Below are 12211 nucleotides of genomic sequence, written 5' to 3'. Positions count from 1 at the left end.
TTTACAACAAATACTGCCATCTAGCGGTGTGGGTTTAAATGGCTGCATTGGGATTGACCTTTGTTGTTATTGACGTGTAAATATCACCAGAATTCTCGTATGAATATGCCTACTGTTAGCAAAAGTAATGGAAAAGTATAAAAGACATATAAAGTGTATAAATATAAAGTATTATATAGGAATTATATAGGAAAGTTGTTGTTGTTGCTTTTTTTTATTTATTTATTTTTTATCTAAACCCGGAAGTGATGCGAGTAACGTGTAACACATAAATATTCCGACTGGGAACTTGAGCCAAAACATGAGTTGTGTCTCAAATAACATACTATGAGTTAATTCTTATAAAGTACCTATATATATATATATATATATATATATATATATATATATATATATATATATATATATATATATATATATATATATATTTAAACATGCTTTATGCGAGTTTGTACATTAGAGATTCGTTTAATTCAAATGCTAACTATGTCGTTGATATGCACATGATGTATACAAAAGCGCCGGGGTGAGTTAAATGCTGCTACCTGACATTAGTTGGATCATTTAAGCAGTAAGTGCTGTAGTATATATGTGATTCTTTTAGGTTTAATATAAAGTTCATTAACGCTTACAGCGGACGTTGTTCTGTCCGTCATCTGATACAAGTAGTGTTGGAGGTGCATGATAGGGCAGGTTAGTGCAAAAGAAACGGATCCGCACTTTGTTCGCGTGTGTATCACATTCACTTCTGGCCTTGGGTCGTTTCCTTAGTAACCGCTCACATATGGATTACATCGCCGCTCTGAAGGTCCCACAGCGTTATGCACAGCTTTACAGGTAAGTGACGTCATATACTACTAGTTTAACATAGTGATCATTAATGTTGTATGTATGTATGTATGTATGTATGTATGTATGTATACACCTTCTCATTCCTTTTTATAGAAAACATCTGTTAGAGAAGGGTGCTTTAGACCAGCAGTACAGTGTAGAAAAACACTCAGATGGAACAGTGACTCTCCCAGTCTTCCCATCTGCTCTGTGTCACCTGGATCCTCTCACACTGCAGGACAGCTCCTGTGAAATAGTTCAAATACAGGTTGCCATATCGCATAGTCACGTAAAAGATTAAGTTGGTCAGTGTCTCTTCTTGTAGGCTGAGAATCCTATTTGAGTTCATTTTTTTATGGTTAGGCTCCTCCGCTGTCAAGAAAAAGCAAAGCGAAGCCTCATCGAGAGAGAATGATTGAGGTCGTGCAGGAACTGGTGGCTAATAAAGCAGTGAAATGGAGTAAGGAACTTGAAGATGACCTTCCCAGTGGATGGCAACGGCATGGAGATCTGCTTCTGTTTGGTGATGGATGCTTTTCACAAGAAATCTGGAAAAAATTTGGTAAGACAGCTTCTACTTCGCGACAGTTTCTCTTAACTTTATTATTCTTGTATATCTTTTCATGTGACAACACTGAAGAAATGACACTTTGCTACAATGTGAGTGTACAGTGAGTGTGCAGCTTGTGTAACAGTGTAAATTTGCTGTCCCCTCAAAATAACTCAACACACAGCCATTAATGTACTGCTGGCAACAAAAGTGAGTGCACCCCTTAGTGAAAATGTCCAAATTGGGCTCAAAGTGTCAATATTTTTTGTGGCCACCATTATTTTCCAGCACTGCCTTAACCCTCTTGGGCATGGAGTTCACCAGAGCTTCACAGGTTGCCACTGGAGTTCTTTTCCACTCCTCCATGACGACATCACAGAGCTGATGGATGTTAGAGACCTTGTGCTCCTCCACCTTCCGTTTGAGGATGCCCCACAGATGCTCAATAGGGTTTAGTCCATCACCTTCACCGTCAGCTACTTTAGCAAGGCAGTGGTCGTCTTGGAGGTGTGTTTGGGGCCGTTATCATGCTGGAATACTGCCCTGCGGCCCAGTCGCTGAAGGGAGGGGATCATACTCTGCTTCAGTATGTCACAGTACATGTTGTCATTCATGGTTCCCTCAATGAACTGTAGCTCCCCAGTGCCGGCAGCACTCATGCAGCCCCAGACCATGGCACTCCCACTACCATGCTTGACTGTAGGCAAGACACACTTGTCTTTGTACTCCTCACCTGGTTGCCGCCACACATGCTTGACACCATCTGAACCAAATAAATTTATCTTTGTCTCATCAGACGACAGGACATGGTTCCAGTAATCCATGTCCTTAGTCTGCTTGTCTCCAGCAAACTGTTTGCGGGCTTTCTTGTGCATCATGTTTATGAGGCTTCCTTCTGGGACGACAGCCATGCAGACCAATTTGATGCAGTGTGCGGCGTATGGTCTGAGCACTGACAGGCTGACCCCCCACCCCTTCAACCTCTGCAGCAATGCTGGCAGCACTCATACGTCTATTTCCCAAAGACAACCTCTGGATATGACGCTGAGCATGTGCACTCAACTTCTTTGGTCGACCATGGCGAGGCCTGTTCTGAGTGGAACCTGTCCTGTTAAACCACTGTATGGTCCTGGCCACCATGCTGCAGCTCAGTGTCAGCGTCTTGGCAATCTTCTTATAGCCTAGGCCATCTTTATGTAGAGCAACAAGACTTTTTCACATCCTCAGAGAGTTCTTTGCCATGAGGTGCCATGTTGAACTTCCAGTGACCAGTATGCGGGAATGCGAGAGCGATGACACCAAATTTAACACACCTGCTCCCCATTCACACCTGAGACCTTGTAACACTAACAAGTCACATGACACCGGGGAGGGAAAATGGCTAATTGGGCCCAGTTTTTACATTTTCACTTAGGGGTGTACTCACTTTTGTTGCCATCGGTTTAGACATTAATGGCTGTGTGTTGAGTTATTTTGAGGGGACAGCAAATTTACGCAGTTACACAAGCTGTACACTCACTATTTTACATTGTAGCAAAGTGTCATTTCTTCAGTGTTGTCACATGAAAAGATATAATCAAATATTTACAAAAATGTGAGGGGTGTACTTACTTTTGTGAGATACTGTGTGTGTATATGTGTGTATGTATGTGTGTGTGTATATATATATATATATATATATATATATATATATATATATATATTTATTTATTTATTTATTTATTTATATAATATATATATATATATATATATATATATATATATATTTATTTATTTATTTATATAATATATTACACTCACTCGCTCACTCTCTCACTACTGGTCAAAGGATTAGACACACTCATACTTTATTTATTTTTTTCCCCACATTTTAGAACAATAATAAAGTCATCAAAACTCTGGAATAACACAAATGGAACTATGGGAATTATGTTGTGATAAAAAAAAATTCAAAACAAATCAAAATATTTTAGTATTTTAGCATCTCCAACATAGACACCATTTTGCCTAGAATTTCCAGAAATATATTCTTGCCATTTTCTCAACCGATTTCTTGAGGAATCCCCCTGAGATGCTTTTTAAACAGTATTAAATTTCTTCCCACCTATGCTGGACACTTATCATCCATTTAAAAAATATATATTTTTTGTAAATAAAATGTTAGCTTTATAATGAAAGAAATGAATATGTTGGCACAATTATATTTTTGTTTACAACACCGATTTCAAACATTTAATCATACACCTTCAGATCAAAAGGTTTTTATGATCATGAGAGACATTTGTCAAGTGTCTCCAAACGTTTGACTGGTAGTGTGTTTGTTTATATATATATATATATATATATATATATATATATATATATATATATATATATATATATATATATAATTTTCAAATAGCATTTAAGAATGTTTTTGACAAAAGAAGACTGTATTGAAATCATTCTCATGGCTGGATCGGGAAGCTGTCGCAAGGTTGCGATGGATTTTAACAGGAAATATGGCAAGCACACCACACACACACACACACACACACTGTTACCAAACTTATTAACAAATGTAAAATGTCCACGAACATCCACTGAGACATCCAAGGCACAACCAATTCATGAAAAGTCTTTTCATAACTAGGTTTATTATTCTGTTTATCTTTGAAGAATCAACACACTGCTTTTGCAATTGCAGGTTTTTATTAAAAAAATGTAGTAGTCAACAAAAAGAAAAAGAATAAATGTTCAGAACCTGGTTGCATAAGTGTGCCCACACTTTATGTAATACTTTGTTAAAGTACCTTTTGCTTGTAATACAGCACTCAATACAACCACTTACTGTACTTGTGAAGGAATCTACTGTGCACAGCCATCTTCAAGTCATTCCGCAGGTTTTCAGTAGGATTTACATCTCAGCTGTGACCGGGCCATTACAAAATGTTGATCATCTTCTTCCAAAGCCATTCTTTGTTGACTTGGATTTGTGCTTTGGATTGTTATTGTGCTGGAAGGCTATCCTTGATTCCCTCTATCTTGATTAGAGCCCCACTCCCAACTGAAGAGAACCACCACCATGGTTATGGTGTTCTTTGGGTGATGAGCTGTCTTTATTTATTTTTTATATCTCATCAGTCCATCACATATTTTGCCACAAAGTTTCGGGTGAATGTGCGTAGGTAATTTATTTTCCTCGTGAGAAAGGGCTTCCATTTTGCCACGCCTACCCCATAGCCATGTGAAGAATGCAAGAGATTGTCACATGCAGGGAGTGACCAGTACTTGCCAGATATTTCTGCATCTGCTTTAATGTTTAATGTGTAGGTCTCTGATAAGTTTTCTTCTTGTCCTTTTGTCAATTTTGGAGGACGTCCTGTTCTTGGTAATATCATTATGGTCCCTCATTTTCATCCACTTGTTGATGATAGCCTTCACAATGGTTCCATGATGCGTCTAATATTTTGGAAAGTCTTTTGTACCCCTCTTCTGATCAATATATTTCAACAGTGAGATCCTGTACATGCTTTGTGAGCTCTTTGTTGACCATGGCTTCAACAGTCAGATGAAACCAATAAGATGCCAAGAAAATCCTACAGGAACAGCTGATCATTATTTGGGATTAGTCAGAATCACTTCATTGATGATCTGATAATTACTTTTGTACGTGATTTTGAAAACCCCCAATGTTAACAGGGGTGTGTAGACTTTTTATATCCAATGTATTAATTCTGATTTGGCATGAACTATCCTGAACATCCAGAGTTAAGTATAATGTGTGCACAAGTCACATCATTAAGTGTGTAGTAAAATTCCAATTAGCATGCACTCATGTTTGTACATTATCATACCACAGCTTATATATGCAACATACAGACATTTCTTCAGTTCTTCTAATTCTTGTGCTCAACAGTGTCCAGCTCCACCCATCTTAAACACAACCTTGCTCGCTGTCCTTCTTTTGCTGTATTTCATTGCCATAAAATCACTACCCTCAGCAGACATCCTGTGATTAAAGACAATAAGTCATTAAGATGCGTCCTGAGCTTGATGAGTATTGTTTTATATAAAAACTTCCAGTCTATTAAATAGGTTGCCTTTAGATATCAGATATTTTTACTGTACATAATATTTGTGCTGCCATATTAGGATAATATGGTTTAGCTTTTGTCTTGCTAGTGTTTCAGTGTACTGTTTGCTACAGTTTTTAACTTAATCCCTCTGTCAGTCCTGGAAAACATAGTACTATTAGTATATCTTTACACAAATGCAGCATCTAATGCTAAAACCCTGTAATTCCTTTTATAAGTAGTTTTTATTTGTCATTCTTCTACTATAGTCCTCAATTCCCAGTGGAATTTTGGGGATTTTCAAGATGTGTTTATTGTCATTTCCATCATAGGTGAATTGCTCATGGATGTAAACAGTGCTGCAAAGAGTGCAATAAAATGGAATAGTTTATCAAAATCAAAATGCAATCTTTTGAGTCTGATACTCATAAAATATCTACACAAATAAAGAGAAGGTATTACATTGTCAAACAGAACAAATGTTGCAAATGGATGGTGTTAACATTGCACATAGCCCCCAGCTATCAAATTAATTAAATATTTTACTATATGTAAACATTTTAAGAGATGTCAATACAGTGCCCTTCACTAATATTGGCACCCTTGGTAAATATGAGCAAAGAAGGCTGTGAAAAATTGTCTTTATTGTTTAACATTTTGATCTTTTGTTTAAAAGCACTGAGTCTTCTCCTATAATTCCTGATAAGTTGGAGAATACATGGTAAGGGATCTGAGACCATTCCTCCATACAGAATCTCTCCAGATCCTTCAAATTTCAAGGGCCATGCTGGTGGACTCTCCTCTTCAGTTCACCCCACAGGTTTTCTATGGGGTTCAACTTTGACTTTGTGGTCAGTAAACCATTATTGTGTTGATATTGATGTATGTTTTGGATCATTGTCCTGCTGGAAGATCCAACCACAGCCGATTTGAAGCTTTCTTCAAAGAAACGGTCAGGTTTTCATTTAATATCTGTTTATGGTTGTTAGAGTCCATGATGCCATGTATCCTAACAAAATGTCCAGGTCCTCTGGCAGAAAAACAACCCCAAAACATTAAAGAGCCACCACCAGCTGTGATCCTTGGAGATTTTTTGGCCACTCGAACCGTCCTCTTCACAGTGTGTTGAGACAATATAGACACACGTGCAATTCCAGGTTGATTCATAACATTTCCAGTTGACTGGAACTTCTTAATTATTGCTCTGATGGTAGAAATGGGCATTTTCAATGCTTGTGCTATTTTTTTTATAGACATTGCTACACATCACAGCTATATTCCTTGGTCTTACCCATTGTTATGAATGACTAAGGGAATTTGGCCTATGTGTTACCTCATATTTATACCCCTGTGAAACAGGGAGTCATGGTTGAACAATTTCCTGTTCTTAGTCACCAGGTGTACGAAAAAATGTAATATCAGTGGGAATATACTTCAAATATATTTTTCTCATATGAATTTATAGTGGTGCCAATAATTGTTGCACACCTATATTTAACAAAGATATTTTTGGATAAACCTGTCTTGTGTTTACAATTGTTTATCCATGAGAGCAGAGTATTTTTGTGAATATTTTGAACAAAAGATTAAACAATAAGACAATTTTCAATTTTTCTTTGCTCAAACAGGTAAATATATCAAGGGTGCCAATATTAGTGGAAAGCACGGTATATGAAAGAGAGAATGCATGTTATTGCCTATTTGGAATGTCTGTGGGGCTGTTCATTCAGGTTGTGATGCTCTTGGGTCTTCTATAGTACCCTGTGTCCAGTTACTTAGCTGTCAAAATCTCTACTGTAGTGATGCTTTGGGTTAGTTTGACTATTCTGTGAAGGGACAGTTTGTGCTCAGTGGTCACCCAGTAGAAGTTAGTGAGTACTCTTCTGTAGGTAGCATTTAAGGCACTTAAAGAAAATAGAAACGCTGCTGTGCTTTCTTCACAATTTCACTGGTGTTTGTTGTCCATCTCAGATTATTAGGGATCTGTAGACTCAGGAATGTAACATTTAAAATGTCAGAAAATCCTGAATCCAGCTGCTTATGGAGTTTGGCAGTAACATATATGAGCATCAAGCTCCTGGTTTTGTAGCATCCCACAATGGATTTTTGGATGTTATGGATGTAGTGACTCCACAGAAAAGTAAAGATTTCTACAGTTACTGTTCAGTTTACTCAGTTTATCACCTATGTCACAACTGCATACCCATTAACTTCTCTCTTCAGCTTGTCTCTCACAATTCTGACAATGTATCTTGGTTAGGCTACAATTTTGTAATTTCTGCTTTCCATGATTACTGGGTTTACGAGTGAAGTAATTACTGAATCTTGTCATGTAAGCATAGCTAACCATGACTGCTGGAGTACCATGCCTACCATGGTACTCTAGTAAAAAATAGGCAATTTACACCTGCTAGCTGGTAGAAAAGTATTTGGACGTTTAGAAGATACAGTATTCATCACAAGTTCACACATGGCAGTACTTTCCTTTCTGCTTTTTTTCTCTCTGCACTTTTATTCCTGGCAATTCGATTGTATGTCTCTTATCTAAGTTATACGCCCCAGGCTTGATCACTTCATGTAAGTGTTCTTGCTAAAAAGAAAAACTGTCCCCACACAGTATGGGCTGGTTTTATATTCAAACAGTTGAACTAATAACCATATTGTTAGTGTTCTTACTTGTCAGTTCCGCTATCTTGGATATGTTGATATCCATATGTGTAGTGATGTACAGTATTCTGGTCAGAAAATCTTTATTATGGGTAAATGCGCAGCAGCATTGGGCTGATAGGAGCCATTAAGTCAGTACCTTTGACTGAAGTGTAACACACGCTTCCTTAATATTTTTAAAGAAAATTTTATAATCTGAATTTGTTTGTTAATTCCTCCAGGCTCTGAGTTGTGGTTGGCTGTTGCCCAAGTTCTGGGAGTGAAGCGTCTAGCACAAATAAAACAGATTTCCCAGGATGGGTGGCGAACACCAGTGGTAACAATGCTATTAGGAGACAACAGCTACGTAACTCACGTTGATAACCACATCAGGTAAAAACTTACAGAAAAGTGTGAATAATGTGTAATATAAAATAAAGTAGAGTAAGGTGTATCTTCAGCCTTTTGAACTTCCAGGTATGAATTTGATGTCACCAAGTGCATGTTCTCCTTCGGAAACATCACAGAGAAACTGCGAATATCCTCCTTTGACTGCACTGGTGAGACAGTGGTTGACCTGTATGCAGGTATGTGCTACACACTTGTTTGGCCCTGTCAATCAAAGCAACACTTTCATTGTGAGTTTAACTGCAGATTTTACTTCACTGTCAGGAATTGGCTACTTCACCCTGCCGTATCTGGTCCATGCTGGTGCTGCCCATGTGCATGCATGTGAATGGAACCCAGATGCAGTTTCAGCACTGCAAAGGAACTTGCATATTAATAAAGTAGCCCATCGCTGCACTGTGCATCAAGGAGACAACAAACAAGTGAGAATGAATCTTTCCACATTTGCTTCCAAATGTACTTTTATATCTGGCAAGTGCATTATGTGGTTACTTTCATGGACAGAATCTTTAGAGAAAATATTCTTTCAGCTAGTTGTTGTTATTTTATAATATCAGAAGATGAAAGAAAAGATGCATTTCTAATATTCTGAGATACTGGATTTTTGATTAAAACAAAAAAGGCTTTCAATATTTCACTTTATGTGTAATGAGTCTAGAATATATTCAAGTTCCACTTTTTGAATTAAATTACGGAAAAAAAATTACCATCGGGGTTATACCCCTACTCTTTACGAGAAGTCTCCTGGGATTTTTAATGACCACAGAGAGCCAGGACCTCGGTTTAACATCTCATCCGAAAGATGGTGGACCCCAGGAGGTCTCCCATCCAGGTGCTGTCTAGGCTCAACCCTGCTTCACTTCAGTGGGAAACCAGGTGTGAAGTGCAGGAAGATATGGCTCTGGCATGTGGGTACACGGGGTACAAGTCAGGGGAGACCCTGGACAGGGTGCCAATGCATCACATGGCACAACCGCATGTGCCCATTCACACCCTATGGACAATTTAAACATGTCAAAAAGCCTACAGTGCATGTCTTTGGACTGGGAGAGGAAACCGGAATACCCAGAGAAAACCGCTGTAGCACGGGGAGAACATGCAAACTTCACACACACACACACACACAGGATGGAGGCAGGAATCGAACCTACAAACCTGAAGGTGTGAGGCAAACGTGCTAACCACAGTCACCGTGCACCCCAAACTGATAAATGTGTGTCGTTTATTTAATAAATACCATTTTTGTCTTTGGCTCTTATACTGTGGTATAAGAGAAGTAAAACACTTTTCTCCACTTTCCTATAAGAATATTTTATTTCTCACTGACTAAAATGGGAACAGCATGCTTCAGTATCTTCAGTAAGTGCTTTATCCCAGTCCCCAGTCAGGATCATTGTAGGTCATGAGCCTATCCTGGGAACCATAAGCAAGAGGCAGAGATACACCATAGATTGGACATCAGTCAATCACAGGGTGCCATGTACACACACATTCAAACATACAGGAAATTGAGTATATCCACACCATCTACCAACAAAGTGTGGGAGGAGAACAGAGAACCTTGAGAAAACCCAGCAGATACACAAACAGTAACCTGAGTTTGGGGTTGAAAAGGTGGCTATGCTACCTGCTACCCCACCAAGCCTCCCAGTAAATGATTAATTTATGTCTAATAATAAGGGGTCCTCAACCTTTTTTTTTTTAACTACTATTGCTTGGCCAGATCTGTTGGTCAGTTTTAATCTTAAAGTGATAACAAAATATTTTTACTGGCAAAGATGATGACATGATGGATTAAAGCAGGGACAACCAAAGTCTGGTACCAGGGCAATATGCGGCCCATGGCTTCTCTATTAGACGGTATGATATAATGTATTCTTTCACTGGACAGTGGCAGCAGACTGTGTCAGCACAGTTCGCTAAAATGCACAAGCCTTTTTATTTCTCTAACTATACCTGCAGATTAATTTGCAGAATTATAGAACCTGGAATTGGACGTGTGTCTATATTGTCTCAATGTACTGTGAAGAGGATGGTCAAAAAATCTCCAAGGATCTCAGCTGGAGAATTGCAGAAGTTAGTTGCATCTTGGGGTCAGAAAGTCTCCAAAACTACAATCCGAAGTCACCTATGTCTCCACAAGTTTTTTGTAAGGGTTTCAAGAAAAAAGCCTCTACTCTCATCCAAAAATGTCTTAAATTTGCCAGACACTACTGGAACTTCAAATGGGATCTATGGTTGGATGAAACCAAAATAGAGCTTTTTTGGCAATGAACACCAGAGGTGGTTTTGGCACACACAAAGTGGTAACCATATGGAAAAGTACCTCATGCACACGATATAAATATTGTGGTGGCAACCTCATCAGGCACTACAAGAGAGGACTCAAAGCTGTTAACTTGGCAAAGGGAGGTAACACAAGGTATTGGCTAAAAGGGTACCAATAATTGTTGCACACCTATTTTTAGCAAAGGTTTTTTTTTATTTTTATAAATCTGTTTTGTTTGTAATTATTTGATATCCATGAGGGCAGAGTATTTTTGTGAATTTGTTTAACAAAAGGTTAAACAATAATGATATTTTTTCACAGCCTTCTTTGATCATATATTTATTAAGGGTATATTAGCCAATATTAGTGGAGGTCACTGAAATTATCATCATCATTATGCAGAGTTCTGCTCCATTTTCCATTTACACAAACCAGCTAATAAACAGGATATCATTTGTCTTACAGCATCTTGGCAGAATTAAATAGCAGGTTATTAAATTAAATGGTACTGAATAATTCTAAATATAACATACCATTAGCTGAATTGCCAAACATGAAATCATATTGAGCTAAATTAAACAAAGTTAGGATAATTTATTTTGTAGAGGCTAATGTAGCATGTCCTCAGGCACATAAGGCCAACAACAGAGAGTGCAGAATTACATTATGTTCAGTATTTCTGATAAATGCATTATTCAACATCGACATATGATCTGAATTAAATGCTTTCTGCACACTCTCCCTAGCTGTCCCTGAATGACCTAGCCGACCGAGTGAATCTAGGCCTGATACCAAGCTCTGAAGAGGGCTGGCCTGTGGCATGCCATGTCCTGCGGAGAGACACTGGTGGAATCTTGCATATCCACAGCAACGTCACCACACCAATTCAGCATCAGAGTCTTCAGCCATCCTCCAATTCACTGAATGAGGAAGAGAGATCTGTAAATGGAACTGTAAAAATTTCTAGAGACAGAGAAGTGTGGCACAACTGGGCCAAAAACACAGCGGGCCACATCGTCAAACTTCTGAGAGACATCACCAGAGCTGAGTGGAGGACCAGCATTAAGCATATAGAGCATGTGAAGTCCTATGCACCGCACATAAATCATATAGTATTGGATCTGGAGTGTAGACCAGTCAAATAAGTTGACTGACAGACTTTTTGTATGCGGCTTTTTTTTTTTTAATGAAACAGAATAAAATGTTCAGACTTTGCTTGGACCATGTACATCAGAATGAAAGTTAGTCACCAATAATAATAAACAAATCATTACTGTGGCTGTCTGTCCTGTAGTATTCATTTGAATTTTCCATTGAGCAGTGAAATAACAAGCTATTGTTTGTGTGTGTGTGTGTGTGTGTGTGTGTGTGTGTGTGTGTGTGTGTGTGTGTTGGCATTTGTGTGTGTGTGTGTATTTTATAGTTTACTACTTGTTTAAATAGAATGCAGCC

General features: G+C 38.3%; 2 protein-coding genes across 2 annotated transcripts in view; both read left to right on the top strand.

Moving 5' to 3' along the window:
* The window catches only part of mid1ip1l (MID1 interacting protein 1, like), a 183181-nt gene that overhangs the window by 113408 nt on the left and 57562 nt on the right, over positions 1-12211 (top strand). The window lies entirely within an intron of this gene.
* trmt12 (tRNA methyltransferase 12 homolog) lies at positions 455-12037 on the top strand. Its single transcript, XM_017474000.3, has 8 exons — positions 455-526; positions 772-837; positions 946-1099; positions 1195-1393; positions 8325-8475; positions 8560-8669; positions 8755-8912; positions 11506-12037. The coding sequence occupies exons 1-8, from the start codon at positions 498-500 to the stop codon at positions 11902-11904; spliced, it is 1266 nt and encodes a 421-aa protein (XP_017329489.2). The 5' UTR covers positions 455-497; the 3' UTR covers positions 11905-12037.

Source organism: Ictalurus punctatus, chromosome 8 (genome assembly GCF_001660625.3).
Source record: "Ictalurus punctatus breed USDA103 chromosome 8, Coco_2.0, whole genome shotgun sequence".
Lineage (NCBI taxonomy): Eukaryota > Metazoa > Chordata > Actinopteri > Siluriformes > Ictaluridae > Ictalurus > Ictalurus punctatus.
The sequence above is the reverse complement of the archived record's forward strand: the minus strand, read 5'-3'. Positions and strand labels throughout refer to the sequence as shown.

What these genes read in the sequence shown, in the direction of transcription:
- trmt12 (XM_017474000.3), top strand. Translation starts at nt 498, where the DNA reads ATGCACATGATGTATACAAAAGCGCCGGG. An exon ending in ATGTATACAAAAGCGCCGGG is followed by an intron (nt 527 to 771) that starts GTGAGTTAAATG and finishes TCGTTTCCTTAG; the next exon opens with TAACCGCTCACATATGGATT. An exon ending in AGAAATCTGGAAAAAATTTG is followed by an intron (nt 1,394 to 8,324) that starts GTAAGACAGCTT and finishes TAATTCCTCCAG; the next exon opens with GCTCTGAGTTGTGGTTGGCT.